Raw genomic sequence first — 20,725 nt, forward strand, 5'->3', positions numbered from 1 at the left:
TGTTTTACACTGGATGTTTACATTGTCACTTTAAAGAAACTCAACTGTCGGTTTTTATTTTAAATGCTTGAAAAAGTGGATGTTCCTGCACAATTATTTGCACTTAAAAATACATGTGTGTAGTTTGATTAGAACATTTTAGCATTATATTTGTGTTCAATTACTAAGTGTGTTTATTCTAAACATTCCCTTCATTTTACACACTATGGCATTTTTTAAGTCTTGTTTTTTTTTTTTGTCATATACCCCAATAATATCGTATCGTGGCCTTAAAACCGTGATATCATACCGTGAGATTTTGATAACGTTACATCCTTAATTATCAACAATCGATTGCGCACAATCTAAATATCTAAATATTGCTAAATACTTTGCAGAGTTTGAAACCACAAAACTTGTTTTGATAAAATTTTACAGCATGCTTGATTTGTTTTGCTGCATTTTAACAGCTGTTGATGACAGTACCTCTTTTGTGTTCCAAATTGCACAAAGTTGCAAAAGCGATGCCGTGCTCTTGTTTCTGTCGACAGGAGCTCCCTTCTCCCCCACCTCCCCTTTCAAGTTGCTTTGATTTATTAAGCCGTAGTCTGCCGATTTGCGTCAGATCTGGCCGAGAGTCTCACGAGGCGTTACTTCCTGAAGAGCCGTGTCTTGCGTCTGCACAGTGTCAGACTGCAGAGCAGCCTCCTCCAACCTTTCGAGCCTCCTTACCTACAGCTTTCTTTGCTTTATTTGCCTGCAAATAAATACACGGGGCTCTCACGCACACATGTGCTGTTTTTCAACACTTAACCAAGAAACACATTGAATATTTTATCCCGCAAAAATAAAATGACACAAAAGATGTTTTTTTTTAATATGATTCCAAAAAGTTGGAGGTTTAGTTCCCACAATTAAATAATATTTTGAGTTTCAACATTGCAAACATTATCATTTCAAAATAGACAGTAACTCCAGTGAATGTCATATATGAAAAAAAATAGAGAAAATATAAAATGACATCGTACGGTATAACGGTAGTAGTATAGTACCGCGATACTAATGAATCATATTCAGTACTATACCGCCTCTGAAAAGTACCGGTCCGCCACGTCGATACTACTATGATTATGTCGATATTTTTTGGCATCACAACATCTTCTTTCGTTTTTTAAAAATTGATATTATGTTTATAAACTCAGGAAATATGTCCCTGGACACATGAGGACTTTGAATATGACCAATGTATGATCCTGTAACGACTTGGTATCGGACTGATACCCAAATGTGTGGTATCATCCAAAACTAATGTAAAGTATCAAACAACAGAAGAATAAGTGATTATTACATTTTAACAGAAGTGTAGATAGAACATGTTAAAAGAAACAGTAAGCAGATATTAATAGTAAATGAACAAGTAGATTAATAATCAGTGTTGGGTTAGTTACTGAAAACCAGTAACTAGTTACAATTACTAGTTACTTTATTTCAAAAGTAACTGAGTTACTAACTCAGTTACTTACACCAAAAAGTAATGCGTTACTGTGAAAAGTAACTATTTAGTTACTTCTTTTTTCCCCCTTTTTTTTAAGGCTCCCATTAATGCCCTTTTAGCCTGCATTTCAGCACTGTTATTGCACTGGAGAATAATACCATCTGTTGATCAACTTGACATGCATTTGCATCACTGAACTCAGAAAGCAATGTGGTCTACATACAACACACAAACAATGTGGTCTACATACAACACACAAAGACAAAGATATGTTTCAAAGGGCCAATTTATTTCAGGCCAGAAAAAATTGACAAAACTATTTTAAATAGCTGCAACATAATGGCACTTTAACTTTAACTCTGATAGGATCTTTGATCCAAGACACAACTTACATTTAACTAAAATGTTATTTTCTTTGTGCTCGACAGAAGAAAAGTATTGAGAATGTCTCCATGTTAAAAAACTCGACTTCTGGCTTCACCATGATGTCTTGTTAGTTGTTATGAGAGTAGCGTATGTGTGTGTGTGTGGCCCTTTAAAGGCCTACTGAAAGCCACTACTACCGACCACGCAGTCTGATAGTTTATATATCAATGATGAAATCTTAACATTGCAACACATGCCAATACGGCCGGGTTAAGTTATAAAGTGCAATTTTAAATTTCCCGCTAAACTTCCGGTTCGAAACGCCTCTGAGGGTTGACGTATGCGCGTGACGTCAATCATTGAAACGGAAGTATTCGGACACCATTGAAGTCAATACGAAATAGCTCTGTTTTCATCTCATTATTCCACAGTATTCTGGACATCTGTGTTGATGAATCTGTTGCAATTTGTTCATTGCATTATGGAGAAAGAAGCTGAGCAAGCAAAGAAGAAAGTTGTCTGTGCGAAGTGTCTATTTTGCGAGGGAAGTCAGCAACAACACGTACACAGCCGGCGCTTCTTTGTTTACATTCCCGAAAGATGCAGTCAAGATGGAAGAACTCGGACAACAGAGACTCTTACCAGGAGGTCTTTGATTTGGATACACAGTTGCGATAACGTGAGTACACAGCTGCGCTTCCAAACATTTGATCGCTTGCTATAACTAGCTCGAGCTAGTAGCTAGGAGCTAGGAGCTAGCATTAGGATTAATTTGTGGCATATTAAATACAAGCCTGGTTGTGTTGTGGCTAATAGAGTATATATATGTCTTGTGTTTATTTATTGTTGTAGTCATTCCCAGCTGAATATCAGGTCCCACCCGCGCGCTTCCAAACATTTGATTGCTTGCCCGTACGTGCGTGTCATGTACGTAACTTTGATTAAATATATAAGCTTTATGAACCTTGGGTTAGGTGAACGGTTGTTTGGGCTGAGTGAGTGTGTGTGTTATGCAGGTGTTTGAATTGTATTGGCGGGTTATATATACGGGATCCCGTCCATATTACCCGCTCGAGCTATAACTAGCTCGAGCTAGGAGCTAGGAGCTAGCATAACAAACACCTAGGTGTTTTTATGCGGGATTAATTTGTGGCATATTAAATATAAGCCTGGTTGTGTTGTGGCTAATAGAGTATATATATGTCTTGTGTTTATTTACTGTTGTAGTCATTCCCAGCTGAATATCAGGTCCCACCCGCACGCTTCCAAACATTTGATTGCTTGCCAGTACGTGCGTGTCATGTACGTAACTTTGATTAAATATATAAGCTTTATGAACCTTGGGTTAGGTGAACGGTTGTTTGGGCTGAGTGAGTGTGTGTGTTGTGCAGGTGTTTGAATTGTATTGGCGGGTTATATATACAGGATCCCGTCCATATTACCCGCTCGAGCTATAACTAGCTCGAGCTAGTAGCTAGGAGCTAGCATAACAAACACCTAGGTGTTTTTATGCGGGATTAATTTGTGGCATATTAAATATAAGCCTGGTTGTGTTGGGGCTAATAGAGTATATATATGTCTTGTGTTTATTTACTGTTGTAGTCATTTCCAGCTGAATATCAGGTCACCCCCGGCTCTCACAGCATCTTCCACTCCCCACTAGTCCTTCACTTGCACTTTCCTCATTTAAAAATATTTCATCCTCGCTCAAATTAATGGGGAAATCGTCGCTTTCTCGGTCCGAATCTCTCTCACTTCATGCGGCCATCATTGTAAACAATAGGGAACTTTGCGTATATGTTCAATTGACTACGTCACGCTACTTCCGGTAGGGGCAAGCCTTTTTTTATCAGATACCAAAAGTTGCGATCTTTATCGTCGTTGTGCTATACTAAATCCTTTCAGCAAAAATATGGCAATATCGCGAAATGATCAAGTATGACACATAGAATAGATCTGCTATCCCCGTTTAAATAAAAAAAATTCATTTCAGTAGGCCTTTAAGATATGACAACATGTGAGGTGAGTGACGTCAGTGAGTGAGTGGGCGAGAGAGGTGAGGGAGCGGCGACAGTGAGTGCGTGCAGGTGTTCTAGCTTGGTGGATGGCTGCGTCCAATAAAGTCACAAAGTTGCAACAAACCGCCGGGCTCGTCATTCACCCTCAGCTGTAAAGACCCTCTTCCGGGTAAAGTGAAGGTTGTTAGCCCCGAAGTACGGCTCTGGGGCTAACAACTTTCCCCCACCCACAGAAAGCACGCCTCTTATTTTCCACCGGAGTGCTCCAATAAAACACACTCAGATCTTCTGTTTCTAGCCGATACTACATAAAAGTAACGTAAAATAACGCAGTAACGCATCATGCAGTAACGGTAACTGAGTTACTGCATATAAAAAATAACACGTTAGATTACTAGTTACCGCCGAAACTAACGGCGTTACTTAGTAACGCGTTAGTCCCAACACTGTTAATAATTCATTTTCTACCATTTGTCCTTAATAATTTTGACAAAAAATAGAATGGAAAATGACACAATATGTTACTGCATATGTCAGCAGACTAAATTCTGAGTCTTTGTTTGCTTACTTACTAATAAAAGACAAGTTGTCTTGTATGTTCACTATTTTATTTAAAGACTAAATTGCAATATATAAACATATTTTTAATGTACCGGAAGATGTTTTGTTAAAATAAAGCCAATAATGCCATTTTTTGTGGTCTCCTTTATTTAGAAAAGTATCGAAATAATTTTGATACCGGTATCGTACCAAAATATTGGTATCAGGACAACACTAGTTTGCACTGTTTAAAGAGCTGCTTCAATCTCATTGTACACAGTGACAATATAAGAAATTCAATTTTATTATTTTTCCAGTACTGTCCAACATACTTTTAATGTTTTTATTTTTTATTGTAAGTGCGACCAGCATTAATTCCAATAGAGCCAGTGGATGACGTACAACTGCCGGTGTGGATTGCACATGAAGAGGGGGGGTTGGCAGACGCCAGTGGGTGCATTAAAAACAAATTCTCCTCAACAATAATCCGGCAAAAGGCTTTTCCCTGACAACAAGACAGTAAACAGCAGCACTTAGCGACCTCTCAAGAACTTAATTGCCTATTAGGCACAATCAAGTCTTCCTTCATCCTGTTGCCTCTGTTGGGGGCTCCCATCCCTTGAGACACACATGGAGCGTAAACATAGACGAGCACTTTTTGTTAAGCTCGTGTCACACATACTGATACCATTATCTCATTTCCCACAACTTCTGTAATACCTGTTTCAAATCGTCCTGCAGTTTTTATTCATGAGCAAGGCTATACGCAGCGTAAAAAAACAAAAAACATGTTTTGCTTCTGTGCTTCTCAGGCCTGACAGATGAGAAAGTGAAGGCCTACCTCTCTCTGCACCCGCAGATGCTGGATGAGTTTGTGTTGGAGAGCGTTAGCGCTGAGACGTTGGACAGATGGCTGAGGAGGAAGACCAGCAGCAGGCCTGCAGGTACTCCCCCCCCCCACACACACACACACACACACACACTGGTGCAAACACATGCATTTTTCTGCATCACTTTGACATACTGATTGGATCAGCGTTTTTAGTACATTGACACAGAATTGTAATGTCTGTCATATTTTTTTTTTGTTGAATGTTTGTACGGTTTAGCCCACATAATCCTAAATAAATCAACCACAGTGAACCAGTGCTTTAAAAAAAAAACATGCCGTTTTTATTTTTTCATATTTTTTTATAACACATACAGATCAGTGATTATGTTGTGAAATTATAGTGCTGTCTTGGAGTAATTGTGTGTCATCAGTGTGAGTCTGTATGACTTCCTGTTTCTGTAGACTCTGTCCAGTCAGCCTGGGTATGGGTATATCTAAATATACAGTATATATGTGTGTGTATATATAAAAATATATATACATAAATATATAAATATAACTATATATATATATATGTATATATATATATATATATATATATATATATATATATATAAATATATAACTATATATATATATATATATATATATATATATATATATATAGTTATATATATATATATATATATATATATAACTATATATATATATATATATATATATATATATATATATATGGTTATATATATATATATATATATATATATAGTTATATATATATATATATAACTATATATATATATATATAACTATATATATATATATATATATATATATATAGTTATATATATATTTACAAATATATGTATACATATATATATATATAGATAGATAGCTAAATATATATACAGTACATAGTTACTTATATGCAGTCAGAGGCCCCCAAGTCAAAAAGTTTGGACACACTCGCTCTCCAACAATATAAACCGCGGCTGTACTAGGGATGATACTCGAAACCGGTTTTCCCGGTTGTTCGATAAGAAAAGAACCGAGTCCTCGGACTCGAATCCCTTTTTGAGAACCGGTACCCGTTATCGAGACCACTATAGTAAAGAAAATAGTTGGTTCTTTATTCGAATCCCTCGGAGCGAATCCCGTCCCGACCAGAAATGCTCCGTGTGACATCACAAGAAATGGCGTCACGTAGCACAGTCATTAGGCGCAGATAGCGAAAGCAGGAAAAAAATGGACGGGAGAAAGCGCTCCAAGGTGTAATAAAGTTCAAAACAAAAAGGTATAATCCAATGAATAACTTTACTGAGAGATTTGAGCAGGGTACAAACACATGAAGAACACTTTTACGACCAACCGGAAACATAGCAACCAGGCTAGCAACGCACCTCCTTTACGGCAGCTGGCGCAACGTTCTTAAAGCAACCGCAGCACATACATATATATACAACATATATCTCCCTTTTTTAACTTTTGTTTTTCTTTCCTTGTAAACAAAACAAAATCCCACTGTATATGTGTTGTCTGTCTAATTATAAATAATGCAGATGAGGCGTGTTGGCTGAGTTCTTGACGTTTACTTTCACAGCGTGCTCATAATAACCTCATTCTTAGCTGCCGGGTGACGACATGCAACAACACTTTTCGGGGCTACCGCGCATGCTCGTCACTCCCGTTGCATGCTGGGTAGGGATGATACTCGAAACCGGATTTCCCGGTTGTTTGATAAGAAAAGAACCGAGTCCTCGGACTCGAATCCCTTTTTGAGAACCGGTACCCGTTATCGAGACCACTATAGTAAAGGAAAAGAGTTGATTCTTTATTCGAATCCCGTCCCGACCAGAAATGCTCCGTGGGACATCACAAGAATTGACGTCACGTAGCTCAGTCATTAGGCGCAGATAGCGACAGCAGGAAAACAATGGACGGGAAAAAGCGCTCCAAGGTGTAATAAAATTCAAAACAAAAGCTATCATCCATCGAATAACTTTCCTGAGAGATTTTAGCAGGGTAAAACACATGACGAACACTTTTACGACCAACCGGAAACATAGCAACCAGGCTAGCAACGCACCTCCTTTACGGCAGCTGTCGCAACGTTCTTAAAACAACCGCAGCACATACATATATATACAACATATCTCCCTTTTTTGTTTTTCTTTCCTTGTAAACAAAACAAAATCACACTGTAGATGTGTTGTCTGTCTAATTATAAATAATGCAGACGAGGCGTGTTGGCTGAGTTCTTGACGTTTACTTTCACAGCGTGGCAACATGCAACACTTTTCGGGGCTACCGCGCATGCTCGTAACTCCCGTTGCATGCTGGTAGTGTAGTTGTTATATTCTCTCGCTCATAACATTTTTCCCCCTATGAAGAAATAATGTTAACTCAATAAAGTGTATTTCTTTTTTTAGCTTTAACTTTTCATTTTTTAGCATTGTAACCACATTTGCAAACAACTTTTCTCTTCGTAGAATTTTCTTTCAATAAAGAAATAAAGTGCAAAAATGTCAAAGCATCATAACAAACAGTTATGTCAAATAGCAGCAGAAGTGCACTTTTTGGAGAGCTGTATTATTTTCAGTTTTGTGCCCAAGGAAGTGATTTTATTTAACACTATATTATTATTTATACACCTATAGTGATCACAGAGACAGGTTGTTTTTGTGTTACTGTATATATTTGTTTCTCTGAAAAATCCCACTTAATATACTTTGGGTAACAACAGTCAATATTTATTTATTTTATTTTATTTTTTTAGGTGGGTAACAGTCAATATTTATTTATTTATTAGATTTTATTTTTTTATTATATAATAAAAGTGAGCTTTTGTTAAACCAAATATTGTGTGTTTTTTTCCATATACTACAACCTATCTGGACTCGATAAGAGAATCGATAAGGAATCGGTTCGATAAGAGGATTCGATAATAGGCTCGAACTCGATAATTCCTTATCAAACATCATCCCTAGTATTGTAGTTGTTATATTCCCTAGCTCATCACATCTTTCCCCTTATAAAGAAATAATGTTAACTCAATAAAGTGTATTTCTTTTTTTAGCTTTAACTTTTCATTTTTTAGCATTGTAACCACATTTGCAAACAACTTTTCTCTTCATAGAATTTTCTTTCAATAAAGAAATAATGTGCAAAAATGTCAAAGCATCATAACAAACAGTTATGTCCAAATAGCAGCAGAAGTGCACTTTTTGGAGAGCTGTATTATTTTCAGTTTTGTGCCCAAGGGACTGATTTTATTTAACACTATATTATTATTTATACACCTATAGTGATCACAGAGACAGCTTGTTTTTGTGTTACTGTATATATTTGTTTTGATCCCACTTAATATACTTTGGGTAACAACACTCAATATTTATTTATTTTATTTTATTTTTTTAGGGGGGTAACAGTCAATATTTATTTATTTTTTAGATTAAATTGTTTTCTTATATAATAAAAGTGAGCTTTTGCTACACCAAATATTGTGTTTTTTTTCCATATACAACAACCTATCTGGACTCGATAAAAGAATCGATAAGGAATCGGTTCGATAAGAGGATTCGATAATAGACTCGAACTCGATAATTTCTTATCAAACATCATCCCTAGGCTGTACTGTGACGATCTTGAACGAGTTCAGTGTTTAACGGCTTTTTTAAGTAAATGACAGGGACTGATTGACAGTTTTGAGTCTTTTTTGCATGCAAATTGCCCAATCTGCCTTCATAGTCGCACCATCTAATTGGACTACAGCCACAATGACAAAAAAAAAACACAAAGTGAGATCAATTCAAAAGAAACCTACCAACATTTGGATGCATTTTATATGTAAGCTTTACAGTAGGGTTAGTGCAATTTTGCATTTACATTTATATAGTGTACCCCGAATTTTTATTTATACTATTTATAATTGTAGGGTATATTTTTTAGGGCTGCAACGATTAATTTATTAAATTGATCAGTTTGATTAGAAAAAACTTTGATTTATGTTCTGTTGCGTCGATTTGGTGGCGACCTGTCCAGGTTGTACCCCGCCTTCCACCGGAATGCAGCTGAGATAGGCTCCAGCACCCCCCGCAACCCCGAAAGGGACAAGCAGTAGAAAATGGATGGATGGATGGATGTGTCGATTAATCTTTTAATTTGTGTAACTGATAAAATGTTATAAAATTCTGACCGCATGGAGTGCCTGGAACTTTTGACAAGTTGACATAGATTCCGCATGCCTGTTGCAATCGAGCACACATGAGAAAGGTGGTGTGTGAGTTCTTGATCTGTGTGGTGGCCAATACCAGTCATTTTAATTTATTTTTTATTAACGCACACATGTTAGAAGTATAATTTTAATGTTTATGATGTGCATTTATTGGAAAAAAACAAAGTTATGGAAATCACAAAAATGTGTGTTTATTTAAACTATTTTAACTAAAATTTGCCTTGAGGCTACAAAGTTTGTTTTATCTGATTTCTGGATTAATGGAACAATCAATAGATTACTCGATAAACTAATTGCTAATCGCTAAACTAATAGCTGCAGCCCTAATGTTTTTTTTGTATTGTTAAAATGCTGTGGTATGGAAATAGTTTTTTAGGTAAAAAAAATTCAATTCAACATAATTACTATCTTAAAATGTTTCCCACAAATTTAGTTTAAATTGAATTAATCTTGAATTATTTGAATGTTATTTAATAACTGCTACCAGTGATTGTTTTTCTTGGTAAAAATGAGTGACTACTAAAAAAGAAAAAACAACGAGCCAGTCTTTAGAACGGCTTTTTGAAAGGAATGTCCCCTTAAGATTCGGCTCCCTTCAGGAGCCATACATTTCATTCAACAGCTAGATTCAAACCGGCCTGTACCCGCCAGTTAATGTAAAGAGGAGTTCAGAACATGAAGGAAGAGTGTCACACCCTTGTGACTGTTTTGGACTTGTGTTGGTTTTTTTCACGTTTGTGTGGTGTTTAAAGGCCTACTGAAATGATTTTTTTTTATTTAAACGGGGATAGCAGATCTATTCTATGTGTCATACTTGATCATTTCGCGATATTGCCATATTTTTGCTGAAAGGATTTAGTATAGAACAACGACGATAAAGATTGCAACTTTTGGTATCTGATAAAAAAAAGGCTTGCACCAACCGGAAGTAGCGTGACGTAGTCAGTTGAACATATACGCAAAGTTCCCTATTGTTTACAATGATGGCCGCATGAAGTGAGAGAGATTCGGACCGAGAAAGCGACAATTTCCCCATTAATTTGAGCGAGGATGAAAGATTTGTGGATGAGTAAAGTGCAAGTGAAGGACTAGTGGGGAGTTGAAGCTATTCAGATAGGGAAGATGCTGTGAGAGTCGGGTGGGACCTGATATTCAGCTGGGAATGACTACAACAGTAAATAAACACAAGACATATATATACTCTATTAGCCACAACACAACCAGGCTTATATTTAATATGCCACAAATTAATCCTGCATAAAAACACCTGCGTGTTTGTTATGCTAGCTCCTAGCTCCTCTGCTAGCTCCTAGCTCCATAGAACACGCCAATACAATTCAAACACCTGATCAACACACACAATCACTCAGCCCAAAAGACCGTTTACCTAACCCAAGGTTCATAAAGCTTATATATTTTTAAAAAGTTACGTACGTGACGCGCACATACGGTCAAGTTATCGAATGTTTAGCAGCCAAGGCTGCATACTCACGGTACCTGATATTCAGCTGGGAATGACTACAACAGTAAATAAACACAAGACATATATATACTCTATTAGCCACAACACAACCAGGCTTATATTTAATATGCCACAAATTAATCCTGCATAATAACACCTGCGTGTTTGTTATGCTAGCTCCTAGCTCCTCTGCTAGCTCCTAGCTCCATAGAACACGCCAATACAATTGAAACACCTGATCAACACACACAATCACTCAGCCCAAAAGACCGTTCACCTAACCCAAGGTTCATAAAGCTTATATATTTTTAAAAAGTTACGTACGTGACGCGCACGTACGGTACGGTACGTGTTATGCTAACTCCTAGCTCCTCTGCTAGCTCCTAGCTCCATAGAACACGCCAATACAATTCAAACACATGATCAACACACACAATCACTCAGCCCAAAAGACCGTTTACCTAACCCAAGGTTCATAAAGCTTATATATTTAAAAAAAGTTACGTACATACGCAAAAAAAAGCCAAAGCTGCATACTCACAGTAGCACGTCTGCGTCTTTGTCATCCAAATCAAAGTAATCCTGGTAAGAGTCTGTGTTGTCCCAGTTCTCTACAGGCGTCTGTGTATCCAAGTCAAAAGCCCTCCTGGTTAGAGTCTCTGTTATCCGAGTTCTTCCATCTTGACTGCATCTTTCGGGAATGTAAACAAAGAAGCGCCGGCTGTGTACTGTTGTGGCTGACTACGTTCGAAAAATACGTCCATTTCGCACCGACAACTTTCTTCTTTGCTTGCTCGGCTTCCTTCTCCATAATGCAATGAACATGATTGAAACAGATTCACGAACACAGATGTCCAGAATACTGTGGAATTATTAAATGAAAACAGAGCTTTTTCGTATTGGCTTCAATGTGGAAGGCATACCCGTGTTCGCCGGTCTACGTCACGCGCATACGTCATCCTCAGAGGCGTTTCGAACCGGAAGTTTAGCGGAAAATTTAAAATGTCACTTTATAAGTTAACCCGGCCGTATTGGCATGTGTTATAATGTTAAGATTTCATCATTGATATATAAACTATCAGACTGCGTGGTCGGTAGTAGTGGGTTTCAGTAGGCCTTTAAGTTCCTGTCCAGTACTCTTATTTTGTAGTTTCAATTCCCCTGTGCTCGCTCCCACGCCATTGATTGCCAACCAGGACACACCTGTACCCGGTCACCAATCAGTCTCCTATTTAAATGCGGCCCAGTTTTCCAAATGTTTTCTTGTGCCCTTATTAGCTGCACTCGCCTTCTTTTGTTTTCCCCCCTCCACTCCTAGTTACGTGTTCATACACTGCCTTGTGAGTTTCCTTTTGTGTTTTTTTAAATCATATTATTTGTACTAAAACATCTGTCGCCCGTCTGCTGCATCTTGAGGTCACGCCGCTGAAGCTGCTTTCCACATCGTGACAAAGAGACTGTCCCATCACATTATAAATACAACATAACCTAAATAAACACATCACAAACCCAAACTACTATTCTGTGTGGGGAATTGACAACGGCTAAACTAACTGATAGTGCATTCTCTGTACTCGGCCATGTATTAATGTGTGTGTGTGTGTGTGTGTGTGTGTGTGTGTGTGTGTGTGTGTGTGTGTGTGTGTGTGTGTGTGTGTGTGTGTGTGTGTGTGTGTGTGTGTGTGTGTGTGTGTGTGTGTGTGTGTGTGTGTGTGTTGTGTTTGTGTGTGTGGGCGGGTTCTTGTATTTCTACCCTTCTACCGAAATCATGGTCCCAATACGGAAAACCATTGCATCTAATAGAGAGTGTCTCATTTGCACCCCCGGTGGGGAAATCTATCAAAATTAGGGTGGTCTCAGAAAGGAGGATTTTTTCAAATTGACGTTGTGTCGGTTTTGAAAGTGCTCCCCCTCTGGTCAACATATGAAATAACAAGTGTGTGTAAAAATTTGAAGTGCTCCCCCTCTGGCCATTATGTATAATAACAAGTGTGTGTAAGAAATTCAAATGCGCCCTCTTTGGCCAAAATGTATTTAATTTTTTTTATTTTTTAAATGATATAGAGACATACTGTTATAACTTGAAGTAAATAATGAAGATTAAAAACCAATTACAAACAAAAAATTCAAAAAATAACTAAAAGCTTACCTTTTTTATATTTGCATAGTGTATATATATATTATTAATGTTGTAAATACAAATCTTTATATATCTAGAAAGGGTGGTCCTAAAGAGGTCGGCATTTTTCGGAGGTCTCAAGAAGGTAACAAATACAAGAAGTTGTGTGGGTGTGTGTTTGTGTGCGCGTTTGTGTGTGTGTGCGTGTGTGTGTGTGTGATGTGGGTCATTGTTTTTAAGTTTGTAAACCACTTTGTGTTGCATTTCTTTTAAGTATGAAAAGGGCTTTATAAATAGGGTTTGAAGTTTGAACTGAATTTCCAAGGTGTCTGCAAGGCATGCTGGGTAGTCCAGGCAGCCCATTTGTGACATACAGCAACTTTAAGACCTGAGACTGCCTTTGTTGCGCACAATATTGTCATTATTTTGACCGCATGCTGGAAAAAACCCTTACCTTTTTTTTAATATTTATGGCCAGTATGACTGAAGAAAAGCAGAGCGAACAGGCGTTTATGGGTCGTTGGATGTGTTCGAGCGTGTACCGTGCGCTCCACACACAGCGAGCTGTTTCCCAGACCAACGGCATCCATCAAGGGCCCACAGCGCTGGCGCTCAGCCCAGTCGAGGTGCTGACGTCAGAGGCGTCCTCCGGAGACATGCAGCCAGGCTGAAGGGGGCCCAGGGGAGGAGAGGAGGTGGCGGCAGTAGGGGGGGTTTCATTTGTCGTCGGCGGCAGTGAGGGCGCTGGTTCTTGGGCGTGTTGTAGTAAAGTGGCCGTGGATGGATTTGTCACGTTTGGAAGCAGCTCTCCGCAGACAGACAGACGTGTGGACGTGTCTCAAGGCCCTGGTGGTAATCAAGTTCCCTGGCGCCAAGCAGGAATAACTAACTGGAGTCATTTAGTTTGGGTCAGTGCAGAGGAATCAGAGCAGAACTTTATCACAGAGCAAACAGAGTGTGGGGGGAGACGCAAGATCGTTTTACGTCAGGGTTTTCCCCATAGTTTATTTAGCCCGTTAAGGTGAACGGACAGTCACTGATATTGTAGACTTTTTGGCACGTTCAAATCATTTCACCTCAGAGTCCACTAAAGCCTTGTTTATAACAAGCAGTACGGGTTGGTTCAGTGTGGGATGTTACAAGTTGTATTACTATCATGAAGGGTCCCTAAATGTCCAAACACAACCGGCACATTTTTTCTACTTTTGGATGGCCGTAGTACGCTACGTTACGTGTGTGGAGGGTGGAGCTAGACACACTGCTGTCCATTGATTGGTTATTCTGTGTTACCAATGAATAAAACAAACATCTGTATTCAAAACAATTCAGAATAGAGATGTAAAATTTGCAAACGAATCGAGTCTTTTAAACCAGTGGTCCTCAACCACCGGGCCACGGCCCGGTACCGGTCCGTGGACCGATTGGACAAGAAATCCATCCATCCATCCATCCATTTTCTACCGCTTATCCCCTTTGGGGTCGCGGGGTTGCTGGAGCCTATCTCAGCTACAATCGGGCGGAAGGCGGGGTAAACCCTGGACAAGTCGCCACCTCATTGCAGGGCCAACACAGATAGACAGACAACATTCATACTCACATTCACACACTAGGGCCAATTTAGTGTTGCCAATCAACCTATACCCAGGTGCATGTCTTTGGACAAGAAATACAATTTTAAAAAATGTTTTTTTATTTTATTTTTTTATTAGATCACCAAAAAAAACACAATGTATACGTTATATATCAATAGAGATCAATACAGTCTGCAGGGATACACTCCGTAAGCACACATGATTGTATTTCTTTATTACAAAAACAAAAAAAAATACCATTATTGCTTAATTTGCACCAAAATGATGCAGAATACGCTTGACAAAATTATCATTGACAATATGTATCTGGTAATGCCACAATATTTGAAGCATGATGTGGCGTGACATACACACTATGTGGGGTGGTACAATTTTGTATTAAAAATGGTAGGGGTGTAACGGTACACAAACATTTCGGTTCGGTACGTACCTCGGTTTAGAGGTCACGGTTTGGTTCATTTTCGGTACAGTAAGAAAACAACAAAATATACATTTTTGGGTTATTTATTTACCAAATTTGTAAACAATGGCTTTATCCTTTTAACATTGGGAACAGTATAATAATCCTGCCCACGTTAATCAACATTAAACGGCCTCAAGTTGTTGCTCAGATTAGATAAAATGACAAAACTTTTCTTGTACATATAAAAAGTGCAACATTAAACCGTTTCAAGTCAACTCATCATGCTTAATTTATTACAGCCTTTGGGAATCCTGTAGTTGACTTTTATTATGTAAATGTTATATTTTTATCAACATGTGGTAGCAGGGACCCTGCCATTCAAAACTAGGCTGCTACATTACTAAAGATTAATGTAACTATAGCTGAAAAAAATGGTACAATAGCTATAGGAGAGACTATTCATCCCTGAACACCATGGAGTTCATGTAGGCTTAAAGATGCAGTTACATTATTATATCAACTATCAGAGACAGAAACTCTTCATTTAACATAATGTCCTTTTTTGCTGCTTCAACACAGCTCAATCAACACATAAAAAGGTAAAGTGAAATAACAGACAGACAGGGCTTTGCTGTCCGTAACACACACACACACACACACACACACACACCGCAAAATGAGCTAACGTTACGCTAAAAGCGAATTAGCATTCACCTCAAGCCAGGACTGCAAGCGAGCTGAGCTGCCTTTTATATTTCTAGAAGGTCAACGGGCTCATAGTAATGTTACTAGTAGTTGATTGGGAGGTGTTTATTATAATTTGGGGAGAGTCCGCTGCCTGATGCTTACCTGCTAAACACTAAGCACTGACTATATGCACTCTGAATACGCACTGCTGATTAGCTGTTACCGCTCTGAATACGCACTGCCGATTGGCTGTTACCGCTCTGTTTGTAACCAATCAGATGGTTGTGTGGGTGGGACAATGCTGGGTAGAGAACTGACAGAGACAGAGACAGAAGGAAAAGAGGTGGCTACTTAATATGTTCATGTGGAAACTCATTCGGTACACCTCCGAACCGCAATACAAGTTCACCTCCAGGCAGCTACAACCCTAAACTAACACCCTCCCCGGATTGCTAATAATCAAATGTAAACAATCAAATGCAGATACTTTTTCTTATGCCTTCTGATCTCTCTCTCTCTCTCTCTCTCTCTCTCTCTCTCTCTCTCTCTCTCTCTCTCTCTCTCTCTCTCTCTCTCTCTCTCTCTCTCTCTCTATGTCCACTACTTGCTGTCCATATCCTCCCCCTCCTCCCCCTCCACACCCCTGATTGTAAATAATGTAAATAATTCAATGTGATTATCTTGTGTGATGACTGTATTACGATGATAGTATATATCTGATAGTATATATCTGTATCATGAATCAATTTAAGTGGACCCCGACTTAAACAAGTTGAAAAACTTATTCGGGTGTTACCATTTAGTGGTCAATTGTACGGAATATGTACTTCACTGTGCAACCTACTAATAAAAGTCTCAATCAATCAATCAAACCGAACCGAAACCCCCGTACCGAAACAGTTCAATACAAATACACATACCCCGTTACACCCCTAAAAAAATTGTATTATGTCCTATTTTTTGTCCAGTTTTATTTATACTTTTTATACACATTTTATTTCACACAAGTAAGTAACATCAACAAAGTTAACCTTTGTGTCTTCACACACAACATTAAAAGTTCGGTGCACAAAATGAGACAAAAAAGGTGTGGCATAAAACACAAGTCTGAGAAAGTTGTACATGTAAACACACTATGGTGAGTTCAAGGACCGCCAAAATTAGTAGGACAAAACGGCGCTTGCCAAATAGTCTCTTTTTTTTTTTTTTTTTTCTTTTTCATGTACAAATATGATGGTAAAAGTAATAGCAAATAAGCAGTTAGCGAAAATAAAAAATAATACAGAAATGACAATGAGCATTATTACACTAAAAATGGAGCAATACGAATACCAATAGAAATAGCGCTATTGATAATGAACAATACCAATACTTTACATTTATTATCAACAATACAGTTGTTCAAAGGCAACAATACATATACGTAATGATAACTTGAGATACGGAAGAATGCAGAAAAATGGAGGGGAAGAAAGAGAAGCAACCTACATTAACCTTGTAGATTGTTATAGTAACAATTGGTTAAGCTTTGTCAGTGTGCCATGTGTTATACCCAGTTTACCCTAGGACAACAACATTAATATATGTTTGATGAAACGTGATTATGTGCATGAGTGTATGTGTGCATATGTACTTGTATATGTACAGTATGTGTATATCCATACTTGCCAACCTTGAGACCTCCAATATCGGGAGGTGGGGGGGGGCGGCCTTGGTCGGGGGTCGGGGGTGTGGTTGGGGCGGGGGCGTGGTTAGGGGCGTGGCTAAGAGGAGAGTATATTTACAGCTAGAATTCACCAACTCAAGTATTTCATATATATATATATATATATACATACTTGAATTTCAGTGAATTCTAGCTATATATATATATATATATATATATATATATATATATATATATATATATATATATATATATATATATATATATATATATATATATATATATATATATATTAGGGCTACAACTAACGATTAATTTGATAATCGATTAATCTGTCGATTATTACTTCGATTAATCGATTAATAATCGGATAAAAGAGACAAACTACATTTCTATCCTTTCCAGTATTTTATTGAAAAAAAAACAGCATACTGGCACCATACTTATTTTGATTATTGTTTTTCAGCTGTTTGTAAATGTTGCAGTTTATAAATAAAGATTTATTTAAAAAAATAAAAATTAAAAAAAATTAAAAGCCTCTGCGCATGCGCATAGCATAGATCCAACGAATCGATGACTAAATCAATCGGCAACTATTTTTATAATCGATTTAATCGATTAGTTGTTGCAGCCCTATATATATATATATATATATATATATATATATATATATATATATATATATATATATATATATATATATATATATATATATATATATATATATATATATATATATATATATATATATATATATATATATATATACATATATATATATATACATATATATATATATTTTTATTTTTATTTTTATTTTTATTATATATATAAATAAAAGAAATACTTGAATTTTAGTGTTCATTTATTTACACATATACACACACACACACACACACACACACACACACACACACACACACACACACACACACACACACACACACACACACACACACACACACACACACACACACAACACTCATCTACTCATTGTTGTACTTGAAAGTACAATGCTTTGTTAAGGGTTGAATTGTCCATCCTCTTTCTATTCTCTGTCACTATTTTTCTAACCATGCTGAACACCCTCTCTGATGATGCATTTCTGTGTGGCACGCACAAAAGTGCTTTCATCAAATGCACGAGAGTGTGGAATCTTCCATCTCTCCCTAGCATGGCCCAAAACCGGTCAATCTTTGCTTCCTGGGGAAGATCTTCCCTGGCAAGCAATTGGTACTCCAGTACTTGTACCCGGAGCGCTGGTCAGGTCCAATCGCAGCTGCGGCAGACTTTTTTTTTTGGGGCGTGGCCTCCAGCTCCGGCTGAATACCGGGAGTTTGTCGGGAGAAAATCTCTGTCGGGAGGTTGTCGGGAGGTTGTCGGGAAAGGCGCTGAATATCGGGATTCTCCCGCTAAAAACGGGAGGGTTGGCAAGTATGTGTATATCTGTGTTTGTACAGTGACAGTATATGTACAGTATGTGTATATGTGTGTTTGTACAGTGAATGTATATGTACAGTATGTGTGTGTGTGTGTTTGTACAGTGAATGTATATGTACAGTATGTGTATACAGTAAGTGTGTTTGTACAGTGAATGTATATGTACAGTATGTGTACATGTGTTTGTACAGTGAGTGTATATGTACAGTATGTGTATATGCATGTTTGTACAGTGAATGTATATGTACAGTATGTGTATGTTTGTATAATGAATGTGCATGTGAATGTACAAACTTTGAGTGTGTAAATATGTACTGTATTTGTATATGTATTTGGGTGCATAGGTACCTGTGTATGTATGTATGTGAGTATGTGAGTATATGTGAATTTGTATGTACAATACATTTGACTCCCTAATAGTCTCTAATCACTGAAGCATGTTTAATATAAACAGTGTGATTTCTAACAATTAGGGGGGTTTGTGTCATGTTTGCCCTCCTACAGAAACCATATTAAAACAAAAAAAAATGTTTTCCACATCTTTTTCTATTTTCATACATTTTGAAAAATGTATCAGGCCGGCTCTAGAGCCGCATGCGGCTCTAGAGCCGCGGGTTGCCGACCCCCGACCTAAGAGATGTGAGAGCATGAAAGGTGAATGCAGATTACGAAGATATAAAGGATTACTGTATAAGGACTGTTCTAAGCTTTAAAAGACAATAAAAGACCTGAGAAGACTTGGAATTACAAAACGTGCTTTCCCCTTATGTAGGAGCAGACACCAGCACAGATCATTAGAACACAGAGATCCGTTTGGATTAGGATCCCAAGAGACAGACGCCAGTCTTACTAGGAGGTGACACGGGGGTGGATGGAAGCCAAGATATAATATGTGTTGTATGCTTCTACCTCAAATAAATGAAGAACTTACTTCAGTAGGTTTTGGCCTAATATTAATATAATTAATATAATATGTGTAGGACTCAATGTTAGGACTGGAGATACAAGCATAATGATTCTTTTATGATTCTCTTCTGGTCAGCCACTTGTTGGTTGTGGTTGCCTTGACAACTTGTGTCCAATTTAAGGGTTGTAGCCTCGGAGTTAGCGCTGAAAGGATTATTTGTAATAATTTTTCCACAGCTTTCAAGCACAAAATCATGAACTGTCCTCATATCAACAGCATCAGCAAACAAGACATCAGATTTTGGATACACACTTCATATCTCAGTTTTGGAAGTTTGGATTTTAAATGATAGCAATGCATGTTAGCATTTTTTTCAGTCTTATTAAGTAATTTTAAATTTGGTATTGTCCTTGACCACAGGTAGGATTTGTGGGTATACTTCAACGCCTTCTTTCTTCAAATCGTAATCTTGCTATACTTAATACTAGGATAGAAACTGATAACATGTTAGCATTAATCCCTTTAGTAAAATGGATGGATGGATGGATGGATGGATGGATGGATGGATGGATGGATGGATGGATGGATGGATGGATGGATGGATGGATGGATGGATGGATGGATGGATGGATGGATGGATGGATGGATGGATGGATAGATAGATAGATAGATAGATAGATAGATAGATAGATAGATAGATAGATAGATAGATAGATAGATAGATAGATAGATAGATAGATAGATAGATAGATAGATAGATAGATAGATAGATAGATAGATAGATAGATAGATAGATAGATAGATAGATAGATAGATAGATAGATAGACAAATACTTTATTAATCTCCAAAGATAAATTCCCACACCACATAAGAGAAAGTGAAAGAAGCCCAATTTTACTATCTCATGACACACTACCATGACTAACAGTGGTTCTATCACCATTTTATCCACTCTAATTAGGCTTTTTGGTATAGTTTCAGTCT

General features: G+C 37.6%; 1 protein-coding gene across 5 annotated transcripts in view; it reads left to right on the forward strand.

The window, feature by feature from the left end:
- Positions 1–20,725, forward strand: part of pde10a (phosphodiesterase 10A) — a 228,080-nt gene that overhangs the window by 140,820 nt on the left and 66,535 nt on the right. For all 5 annotated transcript variants that reach the window (XM_062058413.1, XM_062058408.1, XM_062058412.1 and 2 more), the window contains one exon: positions 5,211–5,342. In XM_062058413.1, coding sequence (XP_061914397.1) covers positions 5,211–5,342 — 132 coding nt within the window. The remainder of the gene's footprint in view (positions 1–5,210; positions 5,343–20,725) is intronic.

The sequence above is a fragment of the Entelurus aequoreus genome, linkage group LG09, assembly GCF_033978785.1.
Source record: "Entelurus aequoreus isolate RoL-2023_Sb linkage group LG09, RoL_Eaeq_v1.1, whole genome shotgun sequence".
Lineage (NCBI taxonomy): Eukaryota > Metazoa > Chordata > Actinopteri > Syngnathiformes > Syngnathidae > Entelurus > Entelurus aequoreus.